Source organism: Amia ocellicauda, chromosome 17, assembly GCF_036373705.1.
Source record: "Amia ocellicauda isolate fAmiCal2 chromosome 17, fAmiCal2.hap1, whole genome shotgun sequence".
NCBI lineage: Eukaryota > Metazoa > Chordata > Actinopteri > Amiiformes > Amiidae > Amia > Amia ocellicauda.
Window position 1 is genome coordinate 14,222,636 of NC_089866.1, and position 15,937 is coordinate 14,238,572.

The 15,937-nt window shown below is 36.9% G+C and overlaps 1 protein-coding gene across 2 annotated transcripts in view; it reads right to left on the reverse strand.

Moving 5' to 3' along the window:
• The window catches only part of foxk1 (forkhead box K1), a 51,679-nt gene that overhangs the window by 15,712 nt on the left and 20,030 nt on the right, over positions 1 to 15,937 (reverse strand). For both annotated transcript variants that reach the window (XM_066689128.1, XM_066689129.1), the window contains exons 3-5: positions 7,811 to 7,967; positions 6,567 to 6,713; positions 5,952 to 6,145 (exon numbers count right to left, since the gene is read on the reverse strand). In XM_066689128.1, the coding sequence (XP_066545225.1) occupies positions 5,952 to 6,145; positions 6,567 to 6,713; positions 7,811 to 7,967 (498 nt within the window). The remainder of the gene's footprint in view (positions 1 to 5,951; positions 6,146 to 6,566; positions 6,714 to 7,810; positions 7,968 to 15,937) is intronic.

The window sequence follows — 15,937 nt, forward strand, 5'->3', positions numbered from 1 at the left end:
TCCGTTGATCTAATTAACAGTTTAGGCTAGTGGATTTCCATTTGTTTAGTTTTTGAAGCATATTCTTCTGTCTCTAGTAATATGATCTTTAAAGGGGAACTACCACAGTTCCTAAAATTATTGGTTAATATGTACTCATGTGTAAGTAGGAGTGTAAAAGTAAAGAGTGAATTTCTGCTTCCACTCCATCAGTTTAGTAAATTTAAAAACCTATAAGAATAACCTTTTTCAGAATCATGGCTGCTCTAGAGTAGAGCTTCAGTGATTCAGGATGTGACATTGTATACAAACACACACTCATATATACATATTTATAAAGACAGATATATATATATACATATTTATAAAGACAGATATATATATATATATATATATATATATATATATATATATATATCAAGATCTCTCAAAACTATTCATAGTGCGATTACAATTCACCATTGTTTCCCTTAGTTCTTTCCATCTTTCTTGGTAATTAGAAAAAAATCTGACCTTACAAACAGGGATAGAAAGCAGTCATTTGCCAATTCAGTCATCTCTACATCAGTTTTTGTTAATCCAACTCCCATTCTCTGCTGGGAAAGTCCCACATTATAATAGTCCCCTCCTCATTGTAAGATTACAAAGCAATATTTAATGTACTGTACTAAATGAACGTGCTGCTTTTATTGGTTTTATTCTAACATGCATTTCGACAACCAATACAGTGCTATAATTATGGAAAACAGTGACGTGCATTGTATTCTGCAAAAAGTACCAAAGTAACTGGTGAGGCACAAATTTACTTTAAAGCGTGAAGCTAACCAGAGAAAATGCAGCGACAGGGCACAAGCTACTTGTAAGCGGAATATCACATCTGTCTGCAAGATTAAGAAGCATACAAGTGTTCAAGCATACAAGAGGTTCCAACTGTTGTCATCAAATTAAGTATTTATTATATTATGCATGTTCTATATGAAGAAACAATTTGTTATTTTTCACAATGCAATATTAATTTCTTAATATTCCTAATATTAATGTCAGGTTTTGACGTACAATTGTTGTTCAACCACTGATGACACATTAGACTTCAAGCATTTCCAGCGCGTACTTGGTGACAAAAAATAGGGAAAAAAAAAAGCCAATAAGGCCAAATACATTTTAGGTTTACCATCTCATTAAGTTAATCAGCTTTTTATTTATTTATTATATCCATTGACACCCCACCACCTATTGTATACTGCCCGTCTCTCCTAAGCATTGTATGTAGTATCAATTTAAATTGTAGCCATCCCCATCACTATCTATAAACAATGTATCTGTCACTTCTATAATTATAGCCACATGCTAGAACTATGGTTTCTAGTTTAAATATCCTGTGCAAATACTCACTGAGACATTGATATACAAGCCTCTCACAACTTTATTACTACGCTCTTTTGTTTTCTTGTACTTGTTTTGTCTGATTTGTTTTTCTTATGCAATATCTCTAATTCTAATATAGTCTAATGTTGTAGTTTTCTTAACCATATTCCTTTCATTCATCATTGGGACCTAACTGACTGATGCAATGTCATCCCTGGGCAATACATAAGATTTAGATTTACAGTGAAAATGAACTGACATATCTATAAAATTGAAGAGAGATTTGCTCTCCTTTAAAAGGGCAGATGTAAACCCAATGAGCTTTAATAAAAAAATCATAAATATTAGTTATATATTTATGTATGTGTTCCAGCAATGTTTCGGTGTCAAATTTATTATGTTAATATTGGGATCCCAGGATCACCGATGAACCAACCAATCACCTTACTGCATTGTCAGAAGAGCATTTCATGGACATGCTCAAATACATTACACATTACAATATAAATAGGTCTTCTATATGAATAAAAACAAAAAATATGTTTTCATTGGCCTGTTTATGCTGAAAAGGTGAATGTATAAAATGTAAATCATTTTGTTTGCTGTCATCATCAGTAAAGAGGTTTTCCCCATGACCTTTTCAAATAGATGTAGTTCATCGGTAATTAGCAGCTAGAAATCAGAACAGAGGACATACATTTTTCATGTTAACAATTCATAATGTAATGTAGAAAATTCAACTAAATGACTCTGTAAAAGGTATTGGCTAAAATAAAGGGTGCCATTACTTTTATCTGTACGCATTTGTACACTCACCTAAAGGATTATTAGGAACACCATACTAATACTGTGTTTGACCCACTTTCGTCTTCAGAACTGCCTTAATTCTATGTGGCATTGATTCAACAAGGTGCTGAAAGCATTCTTTAGAAATGTTGGCCCATATTGATAGGATAGCACCTTGCAGTTGATGGAGATTTGTGGGATGCACATCCAGGGCATGAAGCTCCCGTTCCACCACATCCCAAAGATGCTCTATTGGGTTGAGATGTGACTGTGGGGGCCAGTTTAGTACAGTGAACTCATTGTCATGTTCAAGAAACCAATTTGAAATGATTGGACCTTTGTGATATGGTGCATTATCCTGCTGGAAGTAGCCATCAGAGGATGGGTACATGGTGGTCATAAAGGGATGGACATGGTCAGAAACAATGCTCAGGTAGGCCGTGGCATTTAAACGATGCCCAATTGGCACTAAGGGGCCTAAAGTGTGCCAAGAAAACATCCCCCACACCATTACACCACCACCACCAGCCTGCACAGTGGTAGCAAGGCATGATGGATCCATGTCCTCATTCTGTTTACGCCAAATTCTGACTCTACCATCTGAATGTCTCAACAGAAATCGAGACTCATCAGACCAGGCAACATTTTTCCAGTCTTCAACTGTCCAATTTTGGTGAGCTTGTGCAAATTGTAGCCTCTTTTTCCTATTTGTAGTGGAGATGAGTGGTACCCGGTGGGGTCTTCTGCTGTTGTAGCCCATCCGCCTCAAGGTTGTACGTGTTGTGGCTTCACAAATGCTTTGCTGCATACCTCGGTTGTAACGAGTGGTTATTTCAGTCAAAGTTGCTCTTCTATCAGCTTGAATCAGTCGGCCCATTCTCCTCTGACCTCTAGCATCAACAAGGCATTTTCTCCCACAGGACTGCTGCATACTGGATGTTTTTCCCTTTTCACACCATTCTTTGTAAACCCTAGAAATGGTTGTGCGTGAAAATCCCAGTAACTGAGCAGATTGTGAAATACTCAGACCGGCCCGTCTGGCACCAACAACCATGCCACGCTCAAAATTGCTTAAATCACCTTTCTTTCCCATTCAGACATTCAGTTTGGAGTTCAGGAGATTGTCTTGACCAGGACCACACCCCTAAATGCATTGAAGCAACTGCCATGTGATTGGTTGGTTAGATAATTGCATTAATGAGAAATTGAACAGGTGTTCCTAATAATCCTTTAGGTGAGTGTATGTTCACATTCTTCTTGGTGAAGGGAATAGACTGAACTAAACAGGTACAGATATATATATTTTTTAAGAACAAAGTCAATGATTGTGAAAGTTAGTTATTTAAGGAAAATTATGAATTTTGAAAATTAACCACTAATTTAAAAAATAAGACGAAGAAAAACTAGAGTTAAAATTGCTGTTAAAATCGTTCTAAAATCTTTGGAAGAGGAGAGAGGAAAGGGCATGCAGAGGGGAAGCAAACACTTACTTGGCTCTGCCCAGTCACATGATAGCAATAAGGAAAAAAAGAGAGAGAGAGAGAGAGAGAAAGGCTGAAGAGATGCATCTATTTTTGCGAGTATTCAGAGTAGTTCAAAGGAACTCCACAAAACACCCTCAGAACATGAAAAACATGTTTACAATGTTCTACTGCAATCCATTAATCTGTCATTTAGAATGCCTTTGACCAATATATGATTTTCTTCGATGTAATAACAATTTTATTCTTATCAAAGTAATAATGTGAATATCTTACTCAAGGATATCTTGAGATTGTAACCTAGATGGTAACAATATTCAGTGCCTATAGGATGTCCACACCCCTTTGAACTTTTTTCACATTTTGTGTCAGTGCTTCAGAGTTTCAAGCATTTCATGAGGATTTTGTCCCCCCTAAATCTATACACCTGTAAAGGGGGAAATAATCATAATTGGATGACTCCACCCCACCGAGTTAATACATGGCTGAAACACCTTTGGCAGCAATTACGGCTATGCATCTGTTTGGATAGGTCTCTACCAAATTTGTACACATATATTTGGCAATATTTAACTGTTCTTCTTTACAAAACTGTTCAAGCTCTGTGACGTTCCTTGGGGAGCACTGATGGACAGCAATCTTCAAGTCATGTCATACATTTTCCATCGGAGTTAGGTCGGGGCTCTAACTTGGCCTCTCAAGGACATTTTCCCTTTTGCTCCTTCACCACTACAGTGTAGTTTTGAATGTGTGCTAAAGGTCATTGTCATGCTGAAATGTTTCAGTTTTAGATTTCTTGGAGAGTGCAGCAAGCTTCCTCAATTACTTTTCCATACTTTGCTCCACTCGTCTTACATTCTATCCTGACAAGTACCCCAGTCCATGCTGACGAGAAACATCCCCATAACATGATGCTGCCATCACCATACTTCACAGTAGGGATGGTGTTCTTTGGGTGATGACTGTGTTTAGCTTAACTTGGGTGTGTGATTTTGAAGGTGGCAGCTTACACCTGAGCTAATTTAGAATTAGAATACAAGGGGGTGGATTCTTTCAGATTGTATTTGTATTACATTTTCTACAGCATTCTATGTCAACTGCCATAGTGCTATGTACCTCATAAATCAACTGTTTTTATTGCTTGTTGTTAGAGGTGTGGGTCTGTGTGAAATGTGTCAAGGGTGGTAACTTTGCTTCTCACTGGTCAGTTTTCTTGGAGTTGTTTAACGAAAATAAAAAATAGGAACAGTTTTTTTTTATTTATTTAACAATGCAAAAATATATCTAAACAACATTGCTCACATCTGATATGCAAGCTCCCATAGGAATGCACGGACTTAGTTAGTGGTTGCGTACATCCATTACAATAAACCTTCTTATATTTTAAACAATCTTAAAAAGACATTTAAAAAAGGAGGAATTGAAAAAGCACTTTGCTTAATTAAAGGAGAATGGGAAAAAAGGCTTGAGGGTTTAAGATTCTTTTTTTTTTTTTGTCTTTAAAACGTACCGAAAAAAAAAAAAATCCTTCACACCCTTCAGAGGGCTGTAAAGGTAATTTAAGATCAGCAGTTTTTTCTCTTTAATGTTTTGTTCATTTGATTGATTAAGATCCTTTAGTCTGTTGTTCATGAGCCGGTCATGAATCCCAGCCTTAGCGTATGTGATTGTAGCATCAAAGTAGATATTACCAAATCCAACAAAAGGTGCCAAAAAATTCAAACTGCTTGTATTTTACAATTGTGTAGCAAACCAACTCCAAACATGGGAGACTTAATTCCACCAATAACAGAAAATAAATATGGCAAAATAGTGTTCTTTTGTAAAACAAGAGGGTTGTTGGACAGACAGACTTAAATAAGTTAATAAATAAAACTCACAACCTACTTCTTGAGTACCAGTGAAGTGACCGTTTTGAAATATCACTTACAAACCTGCTTTGAGTTTGCAAAGCATAAGTTGCAAAAATGAATTTGACCATTTAAATGGCTGCTAACTATCTATCTAAATCTAACTTCTTCCGTTAGAAAACTGCATACTATTTTGAGCTTCCTACTATGATTGCAATAGTGCAGAGACAGAGATGGGCTGTTTAAATGTGTCATCTGTGCTGTGTAACTCCACTGCCTGGTTAACTTCCCTAAGCAGGGACTCCCCCTTGGGAAAACCAACAGTTTAGATGTGTTAAAGGAGTTGGCAAAAGACGTGCAGTGCCCAGTTGCAGGATCAAACAAAAAGTAAGCTTCCATTACCCAAATTTGGTGTCTATGTATCAAATTGAAATTAACTTAAATCACTGATGTTGCTTATCTTTAGTATCGTTGCTTCATGCCGCGTTACCTGGAGGATAGGGGTCCAAAAGGCGTGCGGAAGCAGGACACGCCCCTCTGCCGACGCTTGCGGAAAGCCTGCTCCACAAGTTTCGCCTCCGAGGAGGGGTCGATCCTCCAGAAGGAGCCCTTCCCTGGTTCCTCCTGCGATCGCGGCACTTTGATGAAGTAACGGTTCAGAGACAAGTTGTGTCGGATGGAGTTCTGCAAGGAACAGACACTTTCACCAAAAACATCGTTGACCTGAACTCAACTGACTGTGTCTGGAGGGAATGACATTGAATATGTACAGTAAAATGAACATGGACTTTCTGAGTTGAAACACAGCTTCTGATACTGTTCTGAAGTTTGGATTGTGTGTGCACACAGGGCCTAAGTCGCTAGATCTCTGTATACGGTATTATTATACACAATATTATACATATGACTTATTCGTAGTAACCTGTATTTATAGCTTGATGAGAAGAACATGGTGTACAGTTCAGATACCCATCTGATTTCAGATATTGGAAACGTGAGTTCCAAATATGATTCCCCACAAATGTGTGAATACATGCAAGTTCATGCCTAAAAACCTAAAAACACAATGAGCAAAAAGTTGTGGAAAACGGTCTGAAATACCCACCTGCCAGCCTTTGTCAGCTGTTCTGTAATACGGGTAATGCTTGGTGATGTGAGCGTAGATGCCACTTAGTGTTAGCTGTCTGTCCTGAGCTGAGGAGATTGCTTGAACGATGAGCTGTGCATATGAGTATGGAGGCTTTGACTCATCCTGAGGGTTAAACAAGAGACAACATTTTGTAAACCCCAAAAAATAACAATGACACCCTAGTATTTTTTATATTTTTCATATATTTGCAGCACATTAAGTATTTTTATTGCAATAGGGTGCATTTCATACGAGTATATCTGCAGAATACCTAGCAATATTAACCAATGCCACATCTCTACAAACGCTGCACAAATATGAAAATTTGTATTTCACTGCAGCTGCATTGTGGAAGCCATCTTCAGACTATTACATAAAATTTAAATCCCAGGGAAATTCAGGGAAGGAAAAAGAGGAAATTATAGTAAGCTACTCAACCCGGGGTTGTTTTTTATTTTGTGCTTTCAAGCAAGTCTCAATCCCCTTAGCAATCTAGTCTACAGAGTGGTGTCGACTCCCCGTATCGATACTCAGACTGATATGTCCTACCCTCCACAAAATATCATAACACATGTATCACCTTGCTTATATTCCAAGTACAGGTGCAAACACATTTAAATCACTTAGTGCTCAGAGGAAAGAGGAAACTCAAAGGTATGACTGAAAATAAGTAAGGAGCTTAAGAGTAGTGATTCAAATCATGTTTCCCACAGCTGAGGCCTGGACCAAATCATACTTTTGACCTATACTCAAATTATAAATTACCATACAAACTCTATAATTGTAGCAGGAAGGAACACCCAAAACATCTTACATAGGTTTTACTATTATTTCCCATTTCACAGGACGATTAAATTGAATCATATACTTTAATCTCTTTACTAATGTGTTTAAGATTTCCAGAGGGGCAAATTGTGAAATCAAGTTTATACATTGACATAAGAAGCAAGGCTGGGATTGAAAGAAAAGTATTCAAATAAGGCAAGGAGGAAAACTAGCGATCAATATTACATACATGTAATGAAGGCAGTTTGTAAGGTCATACAAAAAAGGCTGTGTTGCTGGGGTTTAAGATGAGTATTTAAAGCTTTTTCTGCAGGATGTTACTTGTCATATGTACTTCCTCTCACTAAAGTAACAAGTCCTTTATGGAAATTGAAAAGCATCAGTTTAAACCACTTAATTGAAAGAGTAAAAGAGTAGAGTAAACCGGCTCTGACCTTTGGGCTGTCACCTCCCGACGTCTCGGCCTGCTGTTCGGACACTGCCTTTGCTGCGAACTCTGCAGCCAGCTGCAGGTCTGAGGTAATGTTTCGTCCAAACCGATACCCTGAGGATCCCGCCCCACGTGGACTAGCTGGGCAGGAATTGGGAACACTGAAAAATAAAGTGATCATGGTCATCTAGGGCATTGTTTGTCTGGGTTGCGACAAAAATACATGTGTGAAATCCACCTTAAAAGAGCAATTAGTAGGATCCCACAGACTGGTACAAACAAAAAAACAAACAGCCCATCTGTCCCATCAATTGTGGAAATACATGCACGCATTTAGACAGGGCTCGCCAGTGAGCAGGTGTGTGCAGCTGCACAGGATGACAAGACGTCTCCAAGGTTACAAACCTGTCAAAACTAAGGTTGCGCCATGTATGTCCCACTTCCTAAAGGCAAGTAACCAATCAGAAACATCATATACATGTTCTGCCCCGGGAGCAGTTCTATTCTACCAGCATTGGTTTCCACAGCCTCGCATCACTGATTGGGTCATTTACTTACGTTGGAAGGCGGGACTAAACCAAGTGACAGTGCAGAGAGCCTTTCACAGGTTATAATTATTTTAAAGAAAAAGCCAGGAGAAAGTAATTTTTGATGCTGATGTTTGGAAACCTTGCGGAAGCAATCTGGATTTAAGGGAGTCTGTACTTGACTTTGCAGGAGAAAAGCCAGGCGGGTAAACTTTCATTAGTGGTAAGAATATACTTTTGCTTCCTTGCGGTCAAGAGAATGTTTTGGGGGAGTTAGGTCTGTGCAAATGAAAATGTCTATATTTTGTCTATGCAGACATACACAGAATTGAGCTTAAGTTCCATAGAGTCAAAGACGTGATTACTTTGTTTAAGCTCTGACCATGGTCAATGGCTGAACTGTTTCTGGATGGTGTGTCGCAGTTTCTGAGAGAACACCGTGAGGGGCAGCGAATAGTGCTGTCGCACAGGGTGCACAATTGGCCAGGGCCGGGGCTGCATTTAGCACTTTGAACACTGGATCCGATGATGCATCCAATTTTTACAATCTTGAAAAGAGAAAAAAATAGTGTACATCCGTATCACACCTTGCACACCAAGGCCGTCATTGTCGTTCGATTCGATCCGATTTCACAAGGGTTAAAAATGACATCGACCAATGGAAAACTGTAGGGATGAATGTGGATTGATGGAAAAGCTTGTCATCTGCTTGTGTAACCAAGAAGAATGAAGTTTACAACAAAGCAAATAATTAGACAAAATATATGGCAAGCTATCACAGAGGAGTAGGACACTAATTATGTAGCTAGGTTTCTACTGTAAAGTGGGAAAGCACAGATAAACAACAAAAATGTGACTTACATTATTTACAAAGATTAGCAAATTAACAGTTAAATGTTGAACTGCGCATTCTGCTTTTGTTTCTTTATGGTGAGGTGTCATTTATTAGTGATTTTTTTTTTTTTTTAATCATTGTACAAATGATTAAAAAGCTCCTTATTTCTTCAGCAGCCCCATTGCAAACTCAAAACGATGGGTAACAGAGCCCCAGTAGCACTGCGCCACGGCTGTGGGTAGCACAGGATATTAGTTTTAAGAAAGCTTTTAAGGATCTCTGTTAGTTGCATGTTTTTAAATCCTCTTATTGCTTTTTTATTGCTTGTTCCACCTTATTGGCTAACCTGCTTGTTGTCTTGCTTATTTTGTTTTGTCTATGTTTAAATTGTGCTGCTTGTTGTATTTTTCATTGTGGCAAGTCTGTTTTGACTCTTGCTTTTGACTCTCGTGCTGTGTATGATAAGATTGCGTTAATATAAAATGTATTATTATTATTGTTGTAGTTAAGAAGGTAAAGAAGCAGTGCCATACTTTGCGAAGCACACACTGGTGTAAGAAACAGGAAAGGTTGTGAGCTTGGCGTGGTTTAAACATATCCAATGTGTAATGCCCTTGACGGACAACTTGTCAGGTGATGGACTACAAATGGTGTCGGATGCAGTGAGCAATAGCCTTCAGATAAGGCTAATCATATTTTGTTCTCACACAAAAACAAATCTCACAAATCAGACACGCAAAATCCCAGCTACTATCCCATCAAATCTGCATTTTCATTATCCTACCCTGATTAGCCACAATTGGCTAAAAATGCCGAACATAATACAATATCTGTCAATTAATTGACAGCAATATTGCAAACCTAAATGTCAATTTGCACGTTGCATGCAGTCTGAACTCCAGAAGAGGAGGTGGTGATCGCTGGCACTAGCAGAGCTAATGTTAGATGCATAAATGTGCCTTTAAATCTGTGCATGCAGTGCCAACCTTGCTAACACACAACATTGTAGCAACATAAATTAAGTACAATGCTGTGGCAACGGTGTGTGTTAGCAGGGAAGCCCGATGTGCGTTAGCAGGACATTGAACTGATCTGAATTACTTGTTTGTTGCGCACAGTAACTCAGCAATAGGATTAGTTTTAGCAAATTTGTAGGAATAATTAACACGTGAATGTATTTCAATTCAGCAGCAATTTTACAATCCTGTTCTGTTAAAAAGTGTCCCATGATTGTGGGGTCAGGTAGCAACCCTACTTAATGAGAGAATGAATGGTCTGGTGATAAAATAACAATATTGTACTTGAGAAATTGGGACATATAGTCTCATTGTATGTTCAGTGCTTTTTTGTGTAGTCATTATTAGTTGGGTCGCAAAGGTTTGTCATTCTAAAAATGTGGGTCGCCGGAAAAGAAGTTTGAAAACCACTGATCTAGTGGCATCCACTCATGGTAAAACCATGATATCATCAAGAAAAAACATTTTAACAACTACATATTTGTAATACAAGATCAAAAGTGACAAAAAAGCTGATGGTGATTTTATGATGATGATTTGACAAGTTTAGATCACTCCAGTGGCACTTGTCTAGAGCAGTCTTAAGACAAGAAAAATATATTGCAGTGTGATTCAGTTACTTTCATCAGCATCTATAGAAACATCAGACTGGGCAATAGACATAACATGTATTTAAATATACTTAACTTATTGAGTAAATATCTATATGAAAATGTGTACATTTAGAAATAAAATGATTTCAATAAAGTAAGGTTTGAATTAAAAAGAAAATGCATTTGAACATGTACATTTGTAATTGAAAGTATTCACATCATTTTAAACAAAATTTGATTAAAAATGTATCAAATTATTCTGAATATGAATTGAATTGGGTCATAAACATACATTTTGATCTAAGTGTAATAACTTGTTCATAAATCGTTCTCAAAAAGAATCCAACCTTTCCTATAAAAGCAATACATTTTTATTGTATTTACAGTTTTACCTTCCATATCTTTTCTAATTGCTTTGAAGTATTATTCTGGAGCCTAAATCACCATGAAGCAACACAATCAGAATATATGTCACGTGTCATCACATTCTAACAATAACAGTGGCTCCCATTCTTTCATTTTAATTCATACAGAAGGCACTGGAAATGTTGGTTGCATGTTTGCATTATTTGGTAGGTTCATTATTGGCCATTATTCAGCAGCGTCTATTAAATAATTGTCACCTCAAGTGCAGCACTACATAACATATAAATAGAACCTGTTTCTGGTGTGTATAAAATACTTTATATATTTTTTTTTTTACTTAAATTCGAGCCAACATTAAACTCTTCAAACATTTAAACCATATGCCATCTAATTAAATAAAATGAACAGGTTCCATGTCAGGGTCCGGCAGGTGAATATTTTAGGTCTATTTTAATTGTTTATTTATTTTGATTTAAATTTTCTTATTTTCTAATGTTCCCAAGCTAAGGTAGTAAACACAAATACTGCCCATGCCTTTATCTGTCAGTGGAGATTGCAAATGGTCAAAGTACAAATCAGTGACTGCACAAGTTGCAATAGCTACAAATCACAAATCCAGCTCCCAGTAAACATTGAAATTAATAACAGATAACATTCTGCTGTCAGACATCATTTAAGCATTTACAGACTCCCAAACTACTGTGTAAAAAGTAACTCCTGTTTTCCCATTAGTGTCCTCTTGTCACTGTGTCACTGTTGATTGTATAGAAAGAAGCCAGTTGGAATTACTTTTTCAACTGCTCATGATCTTGAGTACGTCTTGCCACCTATAAGCATGTACATATTTTAGACTAAGGAGAGTTGGCTTCTTTAACCTGCCATTGTAAGACAGTCTTAAACAACCAGAAATCAAGCTGGTTGCTCATTTCTGAACCGATTTCAGAGCAGAATCTCTTGTTGTATTACAAATTTAATTTGCTGTGTCAACCCAGTCCTGAACAGTGTCTTATTGTATTAGCCACTCCCAATGATTTTGTGAAGGCCTAATCTGCAAATATAAACAGTTTACAAATTATACTGAAATTTAATTCAGTGATGTAAAAAAATAAAGTGCTAAACAGATGCATTTGGTACTTATTATGTCATCCCAGTTTGAAGTTTAACCTCTTCTTAGTACTCTCTTTCCTGTTAATCTTTCTTGTGAAACTTTGCAAAAGGCCTTGTAGAAATGTAAATGATTTAATATGCATTACCGACATCCATTTCTACTACTACTTGTTAAAAAAAGTCTAAAAGGTTGATACACTCTCCTTGACGCAGTGTTACACTGCCCGCTTTGTAAATGGCATCATCATAGGGGGCCATTATTATTATGTCACTTAGTTTACATCAGAACTATTTTGAAACCCATTCAATTCCATCAAATGTTGACAATGTACGGATGTCCAAAATACTGTATCTTAAGAAATGCTTCCTGTCACAGTGTTGACAAAAACACAACCTTTACACAGCACTCAACCTATTGTTCAATACATTACTGCAGGAGAGAGCCTTGTACTATTGCTTTTGGTGATATAGGCTAGTACATATAATGTGATTTTGGTTAATTTGTATAGAAAGGTTTGTTTACATTTTATTTTTGTAATTACATTATTATACTGGCTAACAACAAAGGGGAAAAAAGATGGTCTAAGATAAAAACTAAATATTTCCACCAAATGTAGAGTACCCCCTGAATAAAGAGTTATTTGTTTGTAGTGTTTTTTACAGTGTGCTAGGGTTTGTAGTGCTTTTTACAGTGTGCTAGTAAATATTTTCTCCCTGCTTTATTGTTGCAGAAGAGTGACATATTTCAGAAACAGAAAAATCAGATCTTCAGGGAGAAATTTATATTTACATGGCAGTAAGAACACAAATCTTCTGTCATTGCCTACTGACTTTTATCCAGTCTTGATGCAATTGTAGAGTAAATATTTATGCCAGAATGTATCCCCCACCATAACAAGCTTTATAGCTAACATCCTGCACAATACACATACCCTAGCCAAACAAATTAAAAAAACAAGCAAAATAAACAAACAAAAAAGTGAAATACAAAACCCAGACTGAGAACACAAAGGAATAAACAGTGAAAAACTGTATCACACCAAAACCTGTCTAACTGGAAGAATCAGGGGACACTCAAACAGATCAGGGTAGTCCGAACCATGGGGTGCAGCGGCTATGTTTGTTTTGTGTGTGAGGCTGGGTTGCTGGAGCTGCTGAATGAGGGGGGGGATGGAGGCTGCAGGGAGTGCTCGGAAAAGGAAACTAACCATGGCTGAAAACAATTTGCCACAACAATCTTCTCTCCACCAATCAGAAAACAACTAGCTGAACACATGCCATATATGGCCTATGTACACACACAGCAGGGGAAAGGAGGTGCCACTGGGGGCAGATTTCTCTGAAAAGCAATCTTGGCCATATGGAGAGATGAGACTAAAATCTACGCAAAGAGAATTTAACACAGAGACATCTAAAATAATCTAGGCCTATTTTATTCATTTTAAAAGGGTTTGATTTGTGCTTTTTATGGGCAAAAGTAAACAATGCAGAGATTAAATGTAAAAAGGGCTTCCAGTAAAATGAACTCAGATGAAGATTATGCAATAAAATAAAAATTACACTTGTGTACTTGCTGAGACAAGAGAAACAAAACAAATTGTCCTGTAGAAAATGAGTCTGCACCTCCTGCAAGTAAGAGAATCTGCATCTATGAGATTATTCTAATCCAAAATACTAAAGTATGCAATACATTGTGCAATTAGATTGTAAAAATTTAACTGTCATGTAAGCATATTACAAATGACAAGCAAAGGTTCATTGTGACTGAAAAATCTTGAATGGTGGTGTATGTTAAGTATTTATTGACCTAGTATACTGAAGAATAACTTGCCTCTTTTGTTGACAAGCTCAAGAAATTAAAAACACTCCATGAAAATGTTTTCTTTATTTTTAATAAATTATGATAACATTTGTATGCAAGTGTGACATTACATAAATTAATTAGCATGTGAAGAACTACAGGACTGCAAACTGTTTTTCGTCTAATAATATAAACAGCAAATAGGCATTCGCTGATAGTTATTTATTTAAAATTAATTTCAAAACGTAATGAGAAGATAAGGGTAATGTTACACCCTGCATCCGTGCTCAAACTAACCTGCCACAGGCCTATTTCTGCGTGTGCCAAGATACTTTGAAATGTGTTGTGGAGCCATGGAAGTGAAATGAGGTAAGTGAAATGAGTTATAAGGCGAAGGCTGCCAGGATGCTTTATTTGAATTTAATAAAAACATACCATCCAGTATATATTCAGAATATACTTACATTGTTATTTATAAATAGAATAACCCTCTTGATCTGGAGAAAATAAACAATAAAATAATCTGTGGCGTCATTTATTTTTGGAGTCACAGCCCGGAAACCAGCCAACCACAACAAAAACCTGCCGGTGTACGAATCTATCTTCGATAGTACAACAACCATTTCCTGAAAAGCACAGAAGGTGGCAGCACTAGGAATAAGCATCAGAATACAAGAAACATATCAAATCTGAGGCACATCAGAGTGATGGGGGCAATCATTCTGGAGTAAATGCAGCTTTAAAACATACACACAAAAATGGACGGAACATACATGACTGCGAAAAAGGCCGTCGACAACATACATAAGTATGACACTTCTAGTCTCACAGCAATGGCAAGCAATTTCCTGGATGATGACACAGTCATCTTAAATCCATATGCAAAAATAAGACATGGTTAGTTACAGCAAAAGTAGTAGGTGGCTTTTGAAGATCAGACCTGATGATACATAGCTTAAAGGTTCGATTCTGTTAATGTGTAATTTTCATTGTACTTTGGTTTCTGTGGTTCGGTAAGATTTTATTTTGGGTTTTACATGTTTTGGGTTATATAAGCTATTTTTCTGTTGGGTTTGATAACAATTCTGTACTTAACACAGTGTTTGGTTGCCACAGATACTCCCAGACAGATCACTGCTTCTGCTCATACTCATGAAATGTTTTCCCTTTTTTGAATGACAGATTGTTTACTTGCACAATCTCCACTGCACATTCATTTCCTCTCTTACTATCAGCCACTCATACTATTGTCTCTTTATAATGTATTTTGAATGAATGACAAATGCAGTGCAGCCATTAAGGTGAGAGCTTTTGGGCTATCAACTTCACCAATGGAAAAAAAAGGAAATACACAGAATAAAACATTTTTTCCTCATACCATCTAACTTCCTTTATCCATTAGCTGATGGGGAACCTCCCTTAATCCAATCCATATGTCCCTTTAAAGAAAATTCTATTTGCAACTATTTTTAAGTAAACTGAGCTTAAGTCCAACTCACTTGTTAAATGTGTGAGCTTTAAAACTTATATTATCAAACAAAGCAGAATACACAGAAAAAAGGATTTAATATCCAGAATATTCCACCACTGCAAAACAATGCTACTCATCACTGACCTCTATAACCTAGTATTGAAGACTAGCAAAACAAACTATGTAGGTCTCTACGTATGCTACGATCAACATTCAAAGTCGTCTGGGCATTACGGTCAAAAATAATTATCAGCTAGAAATGTATCTGGCTGATACTGCCATCCAGAGCGATTTAAATGAGAAACTACTTGTACAGTTGGGATTTTACTGGACCTTGGTGAAATGCTAGGATTGTTTAAACCACAGTCTTACAGTTAAAAATCTATATTCCTTTAAGGGCTGTGTGATATGATGA